The sequence below is a fragment of the Cavia porcellus genome, unplaced genomic scaffold (assembly GCF_034190915.1).
Source record: "Cavia porcellus strain 051 isolate PalLab524CR breed Dunkin Hartley unplaced genomic scaffold, mCavPor4.1 scaffold_7, whole genome shotgun sequence".
In the NCBI taxonomy this organism is placed as follows: domain Eukaryota; kingdom Metazoa; phylum Chordata; class Mammalia; order Rodentia; family Caviidae; genus Cavia; species Cavia porcellus.
Genome location: NW_026947490.1, coordinates 42486379 through 42504708, shown reverse-complemented (window position 1 = coordinate 42504708; position 18330 = coordinate 42486379). Strand labels below are relative to the sequence as shown.

The 18330-nt window shown below is 36.8% G+C and overlaps 1 protein-coding gene across 1 annotated transcript; it reads right to left on the bottom strand.

The window, feature by feature from the left end:
* Positions 1 to 13339: 13339 nt before the first annotated feature.
* LOC100719489 (cytochrome b-c1 complex subunit Rieske, mitochondrial) lies at positions 13340 to 17736 on the bottom strand. Its single transcript, XM_003466530.5, has 2 exons — positions 17443 to 17736; positions 13340 to 14232 (listed from the first exon to the last, which is right to left on the bottom strand). Exons 1-2 carry the CDS (start codon positions 17654 to 17656, stop codon positions 13622 to 13624), a joined length of 825 nt encoding a protein of 274 aa, XP_003466578.1. The 5' UTR covers positions 17657 to 17736; the 3' UTR covers positions 13340 to 13621.
* Between the last annotated feature and the right edge of the window lie 594 nt (positions 17737 to 18330).

The following is an 18330-nucleotide window of genomic DNA, read 5'->3' as shown; positions in this document are numbered from 1 at the left end:
ACTTCTAAGAATCAACTGGGACTTTATCTTATTAAAAAGCTTTTGCACTTCAAAAGAAATCAACAAAGAGTGAAAAAACTAAAAAAAAAGAGTGAAAAGACAACCTGCAGATTGGGAAATAAAATTGTATATAATTGTGCCTCAGACAAAGGACTTCTATCTAGCACATATAAGGAATTGAAAAAAATAAGACACCCCCACTGCCACCAAATTCAAAGACCCAAACCATCTGAGAAGAATACATACTTCTCGCAGGAAAAAATACAAATGGCAAATAAACATATGAAAAAAATGTTTAACACCATTGGTCTTTTGAGAGATACAAATTAAAACAACATTGAGTTTCCATCTCACCCCAGAAAGAGTGGCCATCATCAAGAAATCAACCAATAGCAAATGCTGGATGGTCTGTGGAGAAAAGGGAACCCTTCTTCACTGTTGGGAGTGCAGACTGTGCAACCACTCTGGAAATCTGTATGGAAATTCCTCAAAAAACTAGAATTAGAGGTCCCACTTTACCCAGCTGTTCACCTCCTGGGTATCTTCCCAGAAAAATTAAAACAGTCAAAAGATCTAAATATTAAAAAAGAAACAGTCTACTGGAAGAGAAGGTAGGTAGAAATTTTGAAGATATAGGTGCAGGCAGAGAATTCATTAGCAAAATCCAAACTGGACAGGACAGCATACCACAGTAATATATGTGCACCAAAATTTATAGAAGTGCAATTTGTAATAGCTAAATCTTGGGAAAAAATCAAATGCCCATCAATCAAAGAAGGGATAAAAAAAGGTGTAGTATTTCTATAAAACGGAGTAACGATAAAGAAAACTAAATCTGAGACTTTCATAGGTAAATAGATGCAACTGGGGACCATAATCATTAGTAAAATAAACCAGGCTCACATGTGTAAACATAGTATTGTCTCCCAGGTGTGAGAAACTGAAAGACTAAATGTGGTCTAAAATGTAGTAGATATTGGGCAATGGGAATAAATTGTTAAAAAGGAAAAAGGATCTGGGATTGGGGGAAAAGGGAAAAGAAAAAAGGAAAAAGAGAGAAAGTGCAAGTTAGTTATACTATTAGTGTCTCTTACTTGATAGTTAAGGAAGATTTATCCTAATATCAGGTGGAGAATTTTTTATGTCTATATCTTATACTCTAAGTAACTACTTTAAAGACAGTAATAGGCAATGTACTAACAATTGTTATTCTCCTATCATCTTGTTATGAAATTTTGTTCTTTTTTTCATAAAATTAAAATATCTATAAATGCCTGGAGGTGGGTCCAGTCATAGTTTTAAAGCTCAGCTCGTGAGCGTAATATCTACCAAATTTGAAATATTGGCCTAAGGCTGTAACTCACAATTGTTGCTGCACACTGGAATCACCTGGACAGCTTTTAAAAATTCTGACTTGCAGAAGACTTAAGACTAACTAAATCACAATCTTTGAGTTCGTGATGGTTTTTAATACCCTACCCCAAGTGATTGTAATGAGCCAGAAACTTTGAGAACCACTTGCTAGACAAACCTTTCCCACTTCTCTACTAAAATATAGGGAATCCTCTGGGAACAAATATAGGGAAGTCCCTCACTCCTTAACAATAGGAAATTGACTCCATCATTTGGGCCACTTTCCTTACATGCTGACAAATATCCATTCTTCCCATCAAGCCCACTGAACTTAATTTCTCCAGAATAATTCTTACCTAACGCTGCGCACACTCACCTTCCACAAGCAGATAATCCTGATCCCAGGTAGCCCTGCTTCTTTCAGTGACTCCTTAATTCCTACAATCTTCCTAAAAACTAGATTCTTTTTGACAAACACATAAGGACACAGAGAGGTATACATAGACTAGAGAGGCTGTTGCATTCTAATGATGATACCTGATTCTTTTTTTAATTTAAAGAAAAAAAGCAAATGGAAAAAAGAGTAGAAATAATACAGAATTTCAAAAAATTAACACTACGAAATCACTAGTTGATAAATTACATATTGTCATCTTAGAAATAGTCACAAAATTAAAGCATAGAAAGTGGACAATCAAACAATTACAGTACAAACCATTATGTTCAATGATCCAAAAAAACCTTAGCAATATGGTTATCAATCCTACACACTTAAACATACATGCAGTTATATCCTTAAGAGGACTTTCCTTCTCTTTCTTTTTTACAATAGCTATTATACATTTCAGACCATATTACTCCTACATTTACTACTTTTTACACTAGAGAGACAGTACAATATTTACAAATGTGAGTCTGATTCACTTCATTTATGAAGATAGTCTCCAGTTGCCTCCATTTACCTATAAAGGCCTCAAGATCATCCTTTTTATAGCAAAGTAATACTGCATTGTATAAAAATACATTTTTTTCATCCACTCTGTGGTTGATGGACATTTTAGTTGTTTCCAAGAATTAGCTATGATAAATTGTACTGCTATAAACATGGGTGCACATACATCTCTGTGACATGACCTTTTCAGTTCTTGTGGGCAAACACCTAGGAGGGGAATAGCTGGATTGAATGGAACGTCCAATCCTAGTCGTCGGAGGAATCTCCATACCAGTTTCCATAGTGGCTGCACCAGTCTACACTACCAACAGTGTAGTGTTCCTTTTCCCCCTGCAGCCTCACCAACATTTGCTATCAGTTGATTTCTTGATGGCAGCCATTCTTTCCAGAGTGAGATGAAATCTCAGTGCTGTTTTTGCATTTCTTGAATGACCAGTGATGGTGAACATTTCTTCATATATTTATTTGCCATTTGTATGTCTTCATCTGAGAAATGTGTGTTCATCTCAGAAACCCATTTTTGGAGAAGGTCTTTGAATTTCAGGAGCCTGATGGTTTTTTAATTCTTTATATGTTTTGGATATTAGTCCTTTGTCTGAGGAGTTACTGGCTAAAATTTTTTCCATTCTGTGGGTTTTCTTTTCACTTTGTTGGTTATTTCTCTTCAAGTGCAAAAACTTTTTAATAATATGAGGTCCCAGTCGTTGAATTGTTTCCTGTGCAGTTTGCATTTTGTTCATGAATTCTTTGCTTACCTCTATGTCTCCAAGACTTCTACCTACTTTGTCTTCCAGTATATTTAGTGTTTGTTTTAATACTTAGACCTTTGATCCATTTTGATTTTAGTTTAGTGATAGACATGGGTCTAGTTTCAGTGTTTATCATGTGGAGAGTCAGTTTTTCCAACACCATTTATTAAAGAGGCTATTCTTCCAGTGAACGTGTTTAGCACCTTTGTCAAATATAAGGTGGCTAAGTGTCTTTGTAGTTGTCTTTACATCTTCTAATCTGTTTCCTTGATCCTCAGGTCTATTTCTTTGCCAGTACCATGCGATTTTATCACTGTGGCTTTGTAGTATAGCTTCTAGTCAGGAATTGAGATGTCTCCTGTCTTGCCTTTGTTGCCCAGAATCACCTTTACTATTCTAGGTTTCTTCTGTTTCCAAATTACTTTTAGGAGTGTTTTCTCTAGAGCTGTAAGTTATGTTAATGGTATTTTGATTGGGATTGCATTAAATCTCTATAACGGTTTTGGGAATACAGCCATTTTCACAATGTTGGTTCTTCCTAAACAAGAGCAAAGGATATCCTTCCATTTTTTAATATCTTCTGCAATCTCCTTTTTTAGTGTAGTATAATTTTCAGCATAGAGGTCTTTTACATTCTTGGTTAGGTTGATTCCTAAGTATCTCATTTTTTAGATGCTACTGTGAAAGGCGATACTTCCATAATTTCTCTCTCATTGAGTTTTTTGTGTACAGGAATGCTACTGATTTTTGAGCACTGACTGACTTTGATGATACCTGATTCTTGCCCACCTTTCAAAGCATGAAATAAATATCTCGTATCAGTGGAAAGGGAGAATACATGCCATATTTATTTACAGTTATGCCTCAGTTCATGAACTTAATTCTTTCCATGATTCTGATTACAAACTGAATCAGATGAGAACCCAATCAAATTCAATGGTTAGATTCAATGTTGATTTTATGGGGAAACTTGACTTGGTTTTTGTCTAATTCTATTTTCAACCAGAATTGTGGAAAGAATTAAGTTCATGAACTAAGGCACCACTGAATTGTTAAGCTAGGCAGGGAGAGGAGAGTAAAGACTGCAAGAGAGAAAAAGACCTTTAATTGATTGTTTAATAATTTATTATAAAAATATCAGAAGCAGTGTTTAACATTTGTTAATTCTAAACAATGTATTTATAGGTGTTTATCATTGCCACAGTTTTTGTATGTTTGAAACATTTCATTAAAACATAAAAACTGTCAAAAAGTTTTTAAACATTGTTATCACTATATGCACAAGACATTCACACCAATAACTAGACTAAAAATCTAATGTGCCTTTTCAGTTATCAAATTCAGAATTGCCTTGTTTTTAGTGACTGGATGATTCTAGATCTGCATCAAAGCAGAAGTCATTGCCCACTTTTGGTCATTTAAACTAAAACTAGAATTATTTAAATTTAAAATTCAATTCTTAAGATGCAAGTGGTACATTTTTGTGCTCACTACCCACATGTATTTAATGGCTAGAATGTTAGCAGAAATTAAGATCATTTTTTCCACTACACAGAATACTCTGGACAGCTCTGGTCTAAATAATAATAGGTAATTATATAATAAGATGCAAATGAATCTTCTGGAATTACTCTTCATCCCTTCCCTGTTATGTTTGCATGAACCAAAGCAATCTGTGATTTATAAGTTATGAATAATACAAGTAAATAAGTGGTAATTCTATTGTGAACCTTTCTGGAAAACAATTACTATAGTAATAATGACTAAATCCATATATAAAGAACCGCACATTTAAAATATTTGTATATAGAGTTATCTATCTCTTGGGTAATATACAAAAAAGCCTGACCAGTGACAAACATTAGTAAATGTTTAATATTAATTAATAAGAGGAACAAACTGGTGATCAAAGTGTCAGGGAAGATGCCTCTCCAGATGTCAGGCTGTAGCTCACAATCATTGTTGCACATTATAATTTCAAGTTTTTCAAATTACAAAGCAAAACAGATCTGTTATGACAGATAAAATAATACTAAAATCTGAAGAAAAACAAAAAACCTGAGAACCAACTTCTCTCCAGCTGTACATTGTCAGCCATTCCCACAGCATGGCAATGATTTTCCACAACTTGCTTTTCAGCTATGCAAGCATATCAAAGCAGCAACAGACACAAAGTGAGCATTTTTGTTTGTTTTAATTGAAGAGAATCACATTATAGATTTTGCCATGTACTAGTGAAAATAATTATACACATCTCTAGCTATAACCTTTTCCAATTTTTCTTCATGTACATTGAGGTATACACATAAAACCACGCTGTGATTATATATACAGCTATGTATGCTTACATATACACATATATAATTTCTAAAAGTGGGCTATAATTTAAGCTGGGCAGGGGAAGGTGGCAATGATATTTTCTTGCCTTTTTCTTGTTTCTATGTAAACCACACCTTACCCTAAACCTTCATGCAAAAATCTCAATCCCAGATAATCCACATTAATAAGAACGGTAATCTTCCACATTCTCCACGCTTATAAAAACAGACACCAAATCATTTACCCATTCTCTTATTATGTGTGTACATGCGTGTGCATGTGTGTACATGCATGTGTGCATATGTGTGCGTGTGCATGTGGTATTGGCAGTCAAATTCTGGCCCTCCTTCCACATGCTAGGCAAGCACTATACCACTGAGCTACTGTCCTCTTCCTCAAATATGTATTTTTGTTTGGGAAAAGCAACCTGGAGAAATATATTAAAATTATCTCTTACTTATGCCATCAATATGAAAGGGAACTCTCCTCTCCTTCTCTCCTTCTCTCCCCCTCTCCCTCTCCCTCTCTCATACACTTAACAAAAGATATTATTTTTTGAACTTTTCCCCATCTGATAGATGTAAAGTGTTATCTCATTGCCATTGTGTACATTTACAATGTGACAGAAATTTTGAAATTTTAAAACTATCCAGCAATTTGACATCATATCGGGACAAAATATGTTCATCCTTCTCACCACGTGGCTAAACAAACTCAGTCAGCCTTGGCTGGCTGCGTACAGCTGCTTTTCCTAGATAGCCTAACCCAGGTCAGCCTGACCATGTCTAGCTGCAAAATATAGTTTCCCACCTCGAAATATACCCTGTTTTTCTGACACACCTCAAGGCCTTTCTACCCAGCAATAAATGATGACTAACCCAAACTCTGTACTTCCTACTAGCAAACCTATATAAACCAAACCTGAAACTGACTCGCAGCTGTGAGATGGAACTGATTCCCACCAACTCGCCAGCAGAATAAACAGTTGCTTTCCAGCTCCTTGGTGGGGAGCATCTTCCTTTCGGTTTGGTGCTGGTTCTACAATAACCAAATTTCATATTTTCTCATCTATTAGTCACTCAAATACATGTTTTCTGATAATATTTACACATTTCTTTTTCTTGCTTCATTCTGAGTTTTGTCCTTTTCTTTTCTATATATAAATATTAACTATTCCCTTACACTAGCTTTTTTTTTCTTACAAATATATGGTCATTTGACTTGGTTAATATCATTTGCAGTTCAAAATTGTAAAAAAGAAACAGTTGTCTTTTCCAAGTTTTAAATATTCTGTCATGATTAAGGTCCTCTCCATCTCCTAACTACACATACGGGATAAATGATCACAAAAGAAACTCCCAAGAGTTTCTTTTTATTTTTTCTCTTTGGTTTTGAAGGCAGGGTCTCACTATGTAGTTCAGGCTGACCTTAAACTTGCTTATTTAGCCCAGGCTAGCCTCAAATTCATAATGGTACTCCTGCCTCAGCCTCCCAACTGCTGAAATTACATGTATATAAACCATGCCTCTCCTCCCAAGAATTTCTTTAAACAATATTCTACATGAACCTAATATCCTTAGTATTTATTTTTAAGCATATGAAAAGTGAGGGCCCAACTCTGTTTTCTTTCATCTCGATGGTGGGTCACAGGTTTTGCCAACACCTTTTATTAAATAAACTATTCTCTCCTTATTGTTTTCCTTGTACATAGTTCTCATATACCCTGAGATCTAATTTTTTTCTTTTTTTTCACAGCATGTTGCTCCCATGTTACCTTGACTACTATAATTTTTTAGGTTCTCATATCTGAAGCAAATCTCCATTCTTTTTTTATATAATGTTCTTGGCTATTCCTGCATATTAATATTTCTATGTAAACTTTGTGATCATTTATCCTAAATGAAGTAAAACAACAATTTTAAAGTGCTGCAGAAAGTCTGACGGGAAGCACTTTAAATGTGTATGTTAATTTGGGCAGAAGACTTCAATGAAAATAAATAATCTCATTCAAGGCCATGCTGTCTTTCCATATCAGATCTTGATTTAAACTGTTTCACTTAAGTCCTGTATGTTGTTAAGTATGTTCATGCTTTGTGGGGCTTTTAGTCATATTCATTCAACGAATGTTTCTTTAGCATTTTTTATGTTCCAGGCATGGTTCAATATGGAGGATACTAACTTAAACAAAAACACAATCTCCACTCAACAGTAGTTTACATATTGTTCTAAGTCAATTTCCTGCTGCCATAACAATACAATAGACTATGTAAATTATAAGCAATAGTTCATTTGGCTCACAGTGCAGGAGGCTGGAAGCCCAAGATCACAGTGATGGCATCTGGCAAAGTCCTTCCCATTTAACATAGAGTAATGCCAAGTGTGCATGGGCAAAGGGGAGAGAGAAGTGGTGGGGAGCATTGGAGGAGCACGCTACCACAGTAACCAACACATTCTGTGGCAGCAGCACTAACCCATTGCCCTGGACACAGCCCTCACGACCTAATCACCACTTAAAATTCCACCTTTTACTACTATAACAAACACAATCAAATGCTGCATTATCACCAAAAAATATAGTTTTTTCTTTAGAGTTTTCCTGTCCTATTTTCCACATTTTCTAAAACTTACAAAATAGTGTTAATACTAATGATAGTGAGCATCACTAGCTAGTTTTAATCTTTGTGTTTCACAACTTAGAATACTTGTTACTGCATTTTATCACATATGACTTTTCACATTTACAGGTATTTTATTTAGATTTATATTAGGAATGGCTTTTCCACATTTCTTATTAGTTTAATAAAGTTTTAATGTCAAACCACCTCATATTATTGGAATAAACCTTACTTGATCAAGGTTTATTATTCTTTTGCTACATTTTAGATTTATCAATATTTTATTTAGAAATTTTCATTTATTCAGCAAATAAGACAGCCATGTTATTTCTGTGTAGTGTTTAATGCCATATTCTAATACTAAATTTACAATGAACTCCTAACTTTTGAGTTTCCATTCCCACCTGTGATTACCATCCTCACCCATGGTGTAGAACTTTGCTAATTCACCTAGGAAATTGTTAAAAATTCATGCTCTCAGGTACAGCATGAAAATACACATTAACAAGTACCCGAGATGTGTTGTGTGCACAGGAAGATTAGAGAAACTCACTGAAAATAATTTAAAAGTTTGGGATCATTGGGGTTGAGATTTTTTTAAAAAGTCATACAGAACTCAAGATACGAAGCCATTCAATCATGGTAATTTCTTATACTTTCTCATTTATGTTAAATGGTACATTCAAAGTTTCTACTTGTTCGACTTTGGCATTTTGTATTTGGCTAAGAAATCATCTGAAACCCCTTATCTTCACAAACTTATTGCTAGAGTTGCACATTTTAAACTATTTCACCAACTAGTGATGATTCACTCTTTTCTCATCTTAAATCTTATTGTTTATAAAAGCTTTATTTTCTTGGTTTTCTCAAAGAATCAGCTTTTGGAATCATATGAATCTTACCAATATAAAAGGAAGGGGGGAATTTAATGTGAATTATTATTATGGATTTGTTTTGCTCTCCATTAACATAAAAGCCTAGTACATATGAAATCTTAACTTCCAAGGACCAAAGCATAAAAATACAGGATTTATACCAATCTTATAATTTGTGAATGTTTGTATAGGGATCTACCTCTGCCTAAATTGCCTTTCTGCATACCTAATCACATTCTAAATACAATTTATTACCCTAGTAGCGTTGTCACTAAATCTTTACAGTTTACATGCTTTTAATATGCACTGTTGCATTTGAGATTCGTATTTCAAGAGGTCTAACTGGAAATCTTTTACTAAGGGGAATTTAGTCCCTAAAACGATTTGGATGTGCTGAGATCACATGAAGCCATCAGTATGTCATCTCCTCAAATGGACAAAAAGCCACTGGAGTGTCAAGCAGAGAACTAAGGAAGTCTCTCTCTTATGAAGGATTGAAATTTTACCCATGTACAGATGCAGAAAATGACAGATTTCAAATATTCACTCTAGAAAGGACTATTTCAATTAAGGAATCAATTAAGGAATCAAGGTTTTGTTTACCCTCTTAAAAATGTATTAAAAATCTATTACACACTTTCAATTTTTACCTTTTGCAAATATTCGGACAAGGATTTCAAAAGCCAGGTGACTGTATGCTTTTGCACACAATTGACCCGATTAGGAAAATAACTGTAAACACATATAGTTCATTGAATTTGGGATTTTAAGTTCACCTAGATGAGTCTTATGTTGATCATTATGGGGAAGTTATTACTAAGATGCTGCTGAAGTCCTTCACAAAATTAATTTTAATCTTGTGCTTCAAATCATCAGACCTACAATAATCTATGTTGTAGTACGCATTTATAGAAGTAAGCCTTTGAATAGCCTTTCTTTGTGATTTATGTAGTTCTGCTTTAAGTATCTGGACTAGAAACCATCTTAACCTCAGTATTTCTGTGCTGAAAACATCTTTATTCTCAATAAACAGTCCTGAGTATTAAAAAAGAGAAAATAATCCTCAACCCTTCCTACCTCAGAGAACTGATCAAGTCACCTATTTGATACTGTGTTCTCTTTAATCAAAACATTCTTCTCTCAAACATCAAGAAAGAAAAGACATAAAATGACACAAGTAGTGAAGTTTATGGCATTTAAGTTTTAGATTTGAAACACCAAAAGATGAACATTTTGACATTTTACATATGCAGAATAGTTTATTATGACATAAATAGAATGTAAGTCTGGTTTTCAAAGATTTTTGAATTTGTTATTTTGTTTTTCAGAAAGATCTAAATTTAAATCCTGCAACAGCGCTCCTCTTACCCAATTCCTAGAAAACTAAGATACACAGACACTACAGGATTGTTCTGGTTTTTGAGAAGTTAGACCTGGAATCCACAAAATATTCCCCAGAAAATGTCCCTTTCAACTAATGCCACTCACAAATTCACCACACACCCCCCATTCAGCATCTGCCATGGTACAGTCCCTCAGTCTGGATGGGGAGACTACCAGGCAAGAGAGTTGTGCAGAAGTAGCCAAATGAATACATTACGGCTATTTAGGGAAACCCTGTTGGAACAGTGAATGTAACTTGTCCTTCTGTCAATGGAGGACAACTCAGCCAAGAGAAAGGAAAGGGAACTGGGCAGAAAGGACAAGCACATAGATAACAGGCAAGTTGTTACTGAAGCACAAGATTTACCGACAGGGCACTAATAAGGAGGACATTGCTGAGTTCCTATTAAAGTTTTAATGTCATCCTTTGACATATTTAGTGCATTAATTCCTAATACAACCTTGAAAGGTTTATTATTTTCCAGATGTGGTAACGGAAACACAGAGATTAAGTAATTTATATATGACCACACATCTAAGAAATGGCAGAGGACTGAAACCCAGAAGTAATCCTTTATTCCTAACCTACTTGGCAGCTATATGGGAGGATGAATTTAAAAAACAGACAAGATTATAAGAAATGTTTGGAACCTTACTGCAGTAGTACAGGCAAAAACTGACTTCAATCTTAAATGCTGGTAGGAAAGCACAGCAAACAGGCCTATAAATTCTGGACTCAAGACTCCCTGGATTAAAACAAATTTTGGCTTCACCAACATACAAGCTGTATGTATACAAAATACTTCTGTGCTTGTTTCTCCATTGATAAACTAGTGATAGCAATGACTGCCTGTGAGATTTCCTGAGAATGAGACCACACATGTAACTAGGTTTCACTAACAAAGTTAGCAATTATTAATGGTACAGATGAGAGACAGTGAAAGATCTGTTATACTGAAGGGACTAAAATTAGCTGGGTTTAGGGAATGATTTGGGCCCAGGCAGGAGTAATGGAAGAGATTAACAAGCTTGTAGCTTACCAGGTAGCTTACTACACAGACCACCACTGGCAATGAAGAAACTGATTTATGGCATGGATTATTTTCTTTTCTTTAAAGTATTAACAGGACATCTACAAATACACATCTATAGTGTTCAACTAAACACAAATGTGAACCTCTAGAAGTGGTATACAGCAGTCATTATCAAGAAAGAATAAAATGTGAATATAAAGCAGATATCCAAGTCATTTTTCATTCTAAAAACTATGGACTTTCATTTGGGACTAATGTATAAAATGCAACAAAATTCAAATACATGAAAATACAGAAAATGAGATTTGGTACTAGGAAAATGGGAGAATGACTTCTATCAGATGCATATTCTGTTTAGAAAAATTAGTGTGGTAAAAGCATTTTGATCTTGTTATCAACACCAAATACTTTCAAAGATTTTGCAAAGGTATTTACCCCAATACAAAATTTACAAAAAGTACATTTTATGTAACATAGTTTTTAAAAAACAACAATGGAAAGAGTTGGGCCTCAATACTGTCCCAAGAATTATTCCCAGCAAAAATCATTATCTCTTAATGGTCAGAATGCTGATCAATCGATTTCATCTACTGAAAGTCATTTCTCCCTAATATTTTAGGTTTTGATCCTCTAACTAGGTAAAAAAGCTAACATAGCTCTGCTTTACCCACTTAGCAAAGTATCAAGTGATGTGAATTGTGTTGCCATTTGTGGAACAAAATCTTCACTTAAAACTAAGTATTACTAGGATTTAACTGTACCATCATGAAACTCAAAACACTAGACATAAGCACCCCACAAGGCATGGCAATTTCAGTCCAAAGTACCTGTAATACATTTAGGAGACCTGTAAAACTTACACTTCTATTGTCTATCACCGTGTAGATTCTAATGCAGTAGTGTTTGGCACGTCAAAATGAAAATAGAGATCCCAAGGTTTCACCTGAGGACTGGAGGCAGTAGTTTGCAAGGAAGGAGTGCTGTTGACATTTTTGGCAACAGAGTATTTCTGACGTACAGTTGTCTACCTCACAACTAAAGATTTCATATTCCTGCTCTACTACCACCCAATACTAGAACACAACCCATGTAGAGTTCAGAATATAAAAAGTGTTTTCGTGCACCCCTATCAATTCTAGAATGAGTAACAGAAACCTGCTTTTTTAATTTTGATACATGTGTCTACCTGCTAACATTATATAATGAAATCCTTGATAGCAAGTGGCCCTTGGACAGCCCTAACCATTTAATCTCATTTTCTATTTTACAAGGGTGCATATGATCACAAGGTAGATTCTACAGAGTGCATAATTAGTAAGCAAAGCTATCAAAAAGTAGCTGCGATGCTCAACAAAGGGCAAAGGCCGCTTCTTGTTCAGGGGCAACACCATACCTAAGCCCCGTCTCACCTGTGTTGTCTGAGTTCAGGTCTAGACAGGAGGCAGGAGTAAGATGTTTGCTAACATGCTCTCTATGTTCAACTCTGTAAAGCAATGAGTACTACAAATCTAACTGGAAGAAACACTTCAAAATGTAATCACTAGAGACAAAACCACCAGCAGGGTCATTTGTCACAGAAAAGGTAAAGTCTCAGACGCTTCTTTTTGCCTCTTGATACGGTGGACACAAGAGTATTAGGGACAGGAATACCCTCAAAGCTAAATGAGGGAAACAACAGAGAAGCACTCCCAATTTGGAAAGCTTCTCTCAGGTATTACCCACCACTATCTCTTAAAATTAAAGAATTCTACATGCTGTACTAACTTTCACAGGGGACCAAAAAACTTCACAGCCTTTCACACAGGCAAAAACAAAACAGCTAATCACATCTGAAGGAAAACCCTCAAAGAGGTGCTAACATCTCTTTCCCACAGATTACATTCAACATTATCACACAGATTATAGTTCAAGAGAACTAAGACACTTACTCAGTCCTGTGAAAAAAAGGGAAGTACACCTTGGAGACGACCAGCTAATTTTACCCATCCTGACAAGAAGTTTTGTAGACTCATTTGGACAAGAAAGTAAATGAGAAAGTCAATTACAGATTTCACAAATATCTTGTACACCAGTCTGTAACTTTTAATTAGTATTAAGCTATCAAAGACATTGTACCTTTCAAGTTTGACTGAGTTTAACAATGTTTAGTAGTGGTTTTATTAAGAGAATGTTTGAAAGTATTCAACATTAAATTCAATTCACTTCACAATAATGTTTGTAAATACATTACTAACAACTTTTAAATATTCCAAATTAGCCAACTTGAAGTACAGATAGCTCCTCTCAATTCTTCTGAGGTGACATGAAGACTAAAAGAAGCCTAGGACTTGAGTCCAAGTCTCTAACCAACAACCACTAAATCATCACTGGTGAATTCATACGTGGGAACTTCAAGGTTGAGAGGTGCAGGCCCCTTCCTGATCCTGCCAGAGGCATCATAGTGTGACCCATGGCAAGGGCAGTAATAACCACCAAAATCTCCTGCATTTGCAATGGGTACACAACCAAGATGAGTACAAACACCTATCAGGATAACCCATTCAGGTTTCTTCACTCGTTCTAAATCATGCTGTGGGTCCCTCAACTGGGACACTTCAACTGCCGCTTCTTGCTCGATTTCCTTCTGGGTTCTGTGACGCACAAACAGGGGTTTGCCTCTCCACTTGAAAGCCATGTTCTTGCCTTCTGGAATATCGGACAACTTGATTTCAATTTTCGACATGGCCAATACATCAGCAGAAGCACTCATGCTGGAAACAAACTGGGAGACCACATTCTTGGCAGCATATGCGACACCTACAGTAGCTGTTGCAGTTACCAAATATGAGAACCCTTTTCTAGCTTCACTGCTCTCTTTTGAAGACTTTGTGCTATCTAAAACTTCGGCACGACGATAGTCGGTGAAGTCAGGCACTCTGACATCTGTGTGGGAGTAACGAACAGATGCAGGGACTGCAAGACAAAAGGAAGTTTAGAAACAATTGGATGAGAGACACAAGGACAAGCATCAGGAAACAGACTTCATAGATTCACATCAAATTCTAAAAATGCAAAACATGATACTAGTTTCCAAAATACTCAAAACAGGAAGTGCTAACATATAAAATACTAAAAATAAAATTCAAAATTCCTAACATCTCAGGGCACCCAGTTAAAAGTTAAATAGCACAATAAATAGCAATATTTCAGTTTCTACAATTGCTAATGCCTACTTCACAACCATGCTAGGTACTTCTAATATTCTCTGCTTAAGAAAAGATTCTCAAATCTCATCTAGTCTACCTGGGAAGCTGTGTGATCATCTTAAGGCACATGTCTAGTCTCATATCCTACTCGCTTTGAAAGAACTACAAAACTTCACAAAATATTAAATGAAAAGAATATTTTGCCATCTTTTAATATATATTCAGTAGCTTAAAATTTAAGGATTTCTCTTTTAGACTTTAAGGCATAAATTAGTATTACTTTACTTTCAAATAAAATCACTCATGGATAGAAAAGGACATTCATCATAGAATAGTTCTCAACATGAAATCTAAAAATAAACAATGGTTTTAACTTAGCAGGAGGAAAGAGGAAAAGTTCGTATGTTGCCTTCATCGGTGATGGGCAGTAGCTTATATAAAAAAGACATTATCTTTCATTTTCACTTTCTTCTTGTCTCTCAAGCGGGACTCTCATTGTAGGCTATAAAATGGGCCAAATATTTGTGTCAAATGAAGGTTAACTGTAAGTACCTACTGTCTACACAGTACTTGGGGAACAAGTAGTTTGCTTAAAAACAAGTTATGCCCTCTCATTCTATTATAAATTTCTGACCAAAAAGAAAGCCCAAATTTATATCACTTTTAAGTATGTTTCAGGATGGAAATCTTTTTAGAATTACTTATCTGTTTTAGAAAATATGCCCTAAGGTTTCCTTTTTAGAAAAGGACATTGTAAATTGTTTCCTTTTAGTACATTAACAGTACACAAGCTAATGGATAAGAACACTAAACAGAATGAATGTCATTCTCACCCAGACTTAGTGTCCACCCATCTCTTGCAGATTACATGCGCTTTCCTGGGTTATATCATCAAGAAGCCTTTAGGACAGTGAACACGAAACTTTTAGAGCTTTCAATGAATCACCACCCCATTGTGGTGCATATGCCATAGGCTCACCACCACTGTTAGGATACCACCACTGTTGCCACGTTGCAAAAACCAGTAAGTAATTAACATAAACTATATTAGGTCTGAGATTTAGAAGCAGAGATGCTATATTAGTTCTAACATAAAGCAAGATCACATACTTATGGAAATATAACCTGAAACAGGATAATCTGAGGCATTTTAAACATTTTTAAAAGGTTTTAAGCTAAACTTTGATATACCTTAAACATCTGCATAAGACATGCTACCATAATACAAACTTCTTTCCCAACTCAACGATCTTCTCTGTTCCAAACTTTTCCACACTGTTACTAATCATGCCATGAAACTGAAGACATGATTCTCAAGACATTTTTATCCTTGGTCTTTGTTGTTCTACATTATTTGCCTGATTGTAGAAAATATCTCTATAAAGCAGTTGTTGTTGTTGTTTTAAAGAAACCCTTTAAATAAAATTCTACAGACGCTTTTTACCTTTGCTAAAATTTCTGTTTTTCTCTTACCAGGCCTCAAAACAGGTTTGGAATGAAATACGTACACCAAAACCCAGTAATGTTCCTCAAGATTCACTCACAAAAATTTTGGTCCAACTTTAAAATCTGAGGTGGTGGGACATAATTCTATCCCCTGAAGTCCAAGGTCAGAGGATCAGCAAATAAACACAATACTAAGTGGAAAATGATCCATGCTATAAAGACATATAAAAGAATGAACAAATATAAAACTTTATTGACTTGATCCTAAATTGAGACAGAAAGGAATGTAAGAAAACTGAGTAGATCTTTTAAAGTGCAGACAAGCTGAGCCTGGTGGCAAAACCTGTTGTCTTAGAAGTACTGCAGGCTGAAATGGAAAAATCACTTGAGCCACAAGTTGAAGACTAGCCTGGAAAACATAGTGAGCCCTCATCTCAGGAACGAAAAGAAAAGAAAAGGCAGAGTAAAAAGTGGTCCAAAGGGGCCAACTTGAGTAATGTATACAGAAGGGTCACAAATTCAAATGCCAGTGAAGCCAGGCAGATAACACAAAACAACTTGGTGAGGGCTATCTGTGCCTAACCCAGACAACTATGGGAGCAACCAATAGACAGCACACTGCGGATTTCACTCATCTAGAAAATAGGGCCCAGTGCTGCCAGTTTCCAATATTTCAAGAGACTCCAGAAGTTTCCCCAGTTTTTAGTCAGTGCAATTTCACAATCTCCATTCAAAAAATATAACGCGAAATAAAGACACAGCACAGAAAATAAACTGGGATCTTTCCATGGAGGCTGTGGTAACTCCTGGTAAGAGCTAATGGCTTACACTTTCAGTCTTGTCATATGCATCCTCTCCATATATTCTTGTGCTGGTCATTTTATCTTTTGTAATCAGTTTCTATCAACCTCTGCCTTCTCTGGAGGATTATGCTGTGTCATAAAAGTGCCTGAAAACACTGCTGACCTTAAGTGACCTTAAGTTGTGTGTGACTCTCAGGGAATGGAGAATTAAAGAGGAACCCGTAGTGGTGAAGTGGGTAACGAGCCAAATCCTAGTAACAGTTCATACTTTTGAACATTTATTGAAGAACTTTTTCGTATAAACCTCACAACAACCCTACGAAATTCACAGAAGCAGAAATCTATTTCGCAGAAGAGGAAAAACGTTTACAAACTTGCCCAAGGTCAAACTACCTATAAACAACAATACCTGTCAGACTCTGCTGTGAGCAGTCACACACCTGGATCTTGAACTTTATGCAGTACAAACTTTAGCCTGCGAATGGGAGCTCAGACTGGCACCAACGCAGAGAACCCCTAACAGGCCAGGGCGCCGGCACGGCAGCATCACTAGAGCGCTCCATCAGCGTGCCCCCAAGTAGGCAGTGAGAGGCCCGGCGGAGGTTCAGCGCTATTGAATGTTGCCCAGTCCAGAAACTGATCCTCCCAAACAGGGCCGCCCTCCTCGGCTGCCCCCCGAATCTAGGCCTTAGGGAGAGAGAAAGGGGAGTCCCCTCTCCCCGGCTCACCATTGAGGCTCACGGAGGCGACCAGAGGCCGTCCCACGGCCTGGCCACTCAGTGACTCCCGGCACAGGAAAGATCGCTTCACGTCCAGCACCATCGGCTCCGGGGTGGCGGACACCGAGGCCTGTACCAAAGGCCGCAGAGCGCCCACCACCCCGCGGGACGTGGCCGAGAGGACGGGCGCGAATGGGCCCGAGCGGGCGGCGACCGACAACATGGCGACAACTGTTCCGACAGCCGAGCTGGTTACAGGGATGACCTTCCGCGCTCGTCGCCAGCTTCAGCAGGCGCAGGACATATGACGTCAGCGCGCCGGCGACTGCGGAGCCCCGAGGGGCGGAGCGATCCCGGAAAGGCGTGCGTGGGGGCGGGACCTGTGGAGAGGCGGGGGAAGGGGCGGAGCTTGGCGCCTGATGCTTCTGTCCAGATTTCCTACTGCTCACTGGCTGTTTTGAATTGGTTCACAAGAAGCGAGGCAACCAAGGCTGCGAGAAACATACTGTGGGCTGAGTTTCCTTTTTTTATGCCAAAAACTTCATTTAGAGTGACCTAGCGATAACGAAAAATATAATAGTTTAAATGGGGGAAATTCTTCCTTACATACATATGACTCAGAATGTAGTAACCTCTATGTAATGATTCTTTGACCTCATATAACAGCAGATGGCCATAGATCCGTGTGTGAAGCTTAACAATGGTAATGATTTAAGTTTATTAAGCGTCTATCATGTATTGGATTTTGTGATTTCCTGCATTCTTTCACTTGTAATTAAAGTCCCTACGAAGAAACAGCAATTGTTACCAACATCTTATCACTGAGCAAACAGTCTCTGTAGAGTTCTTTTCCCCGGCCAAACTGCTTTTAACACAGTTTCCCAAGGTGAGACTTTA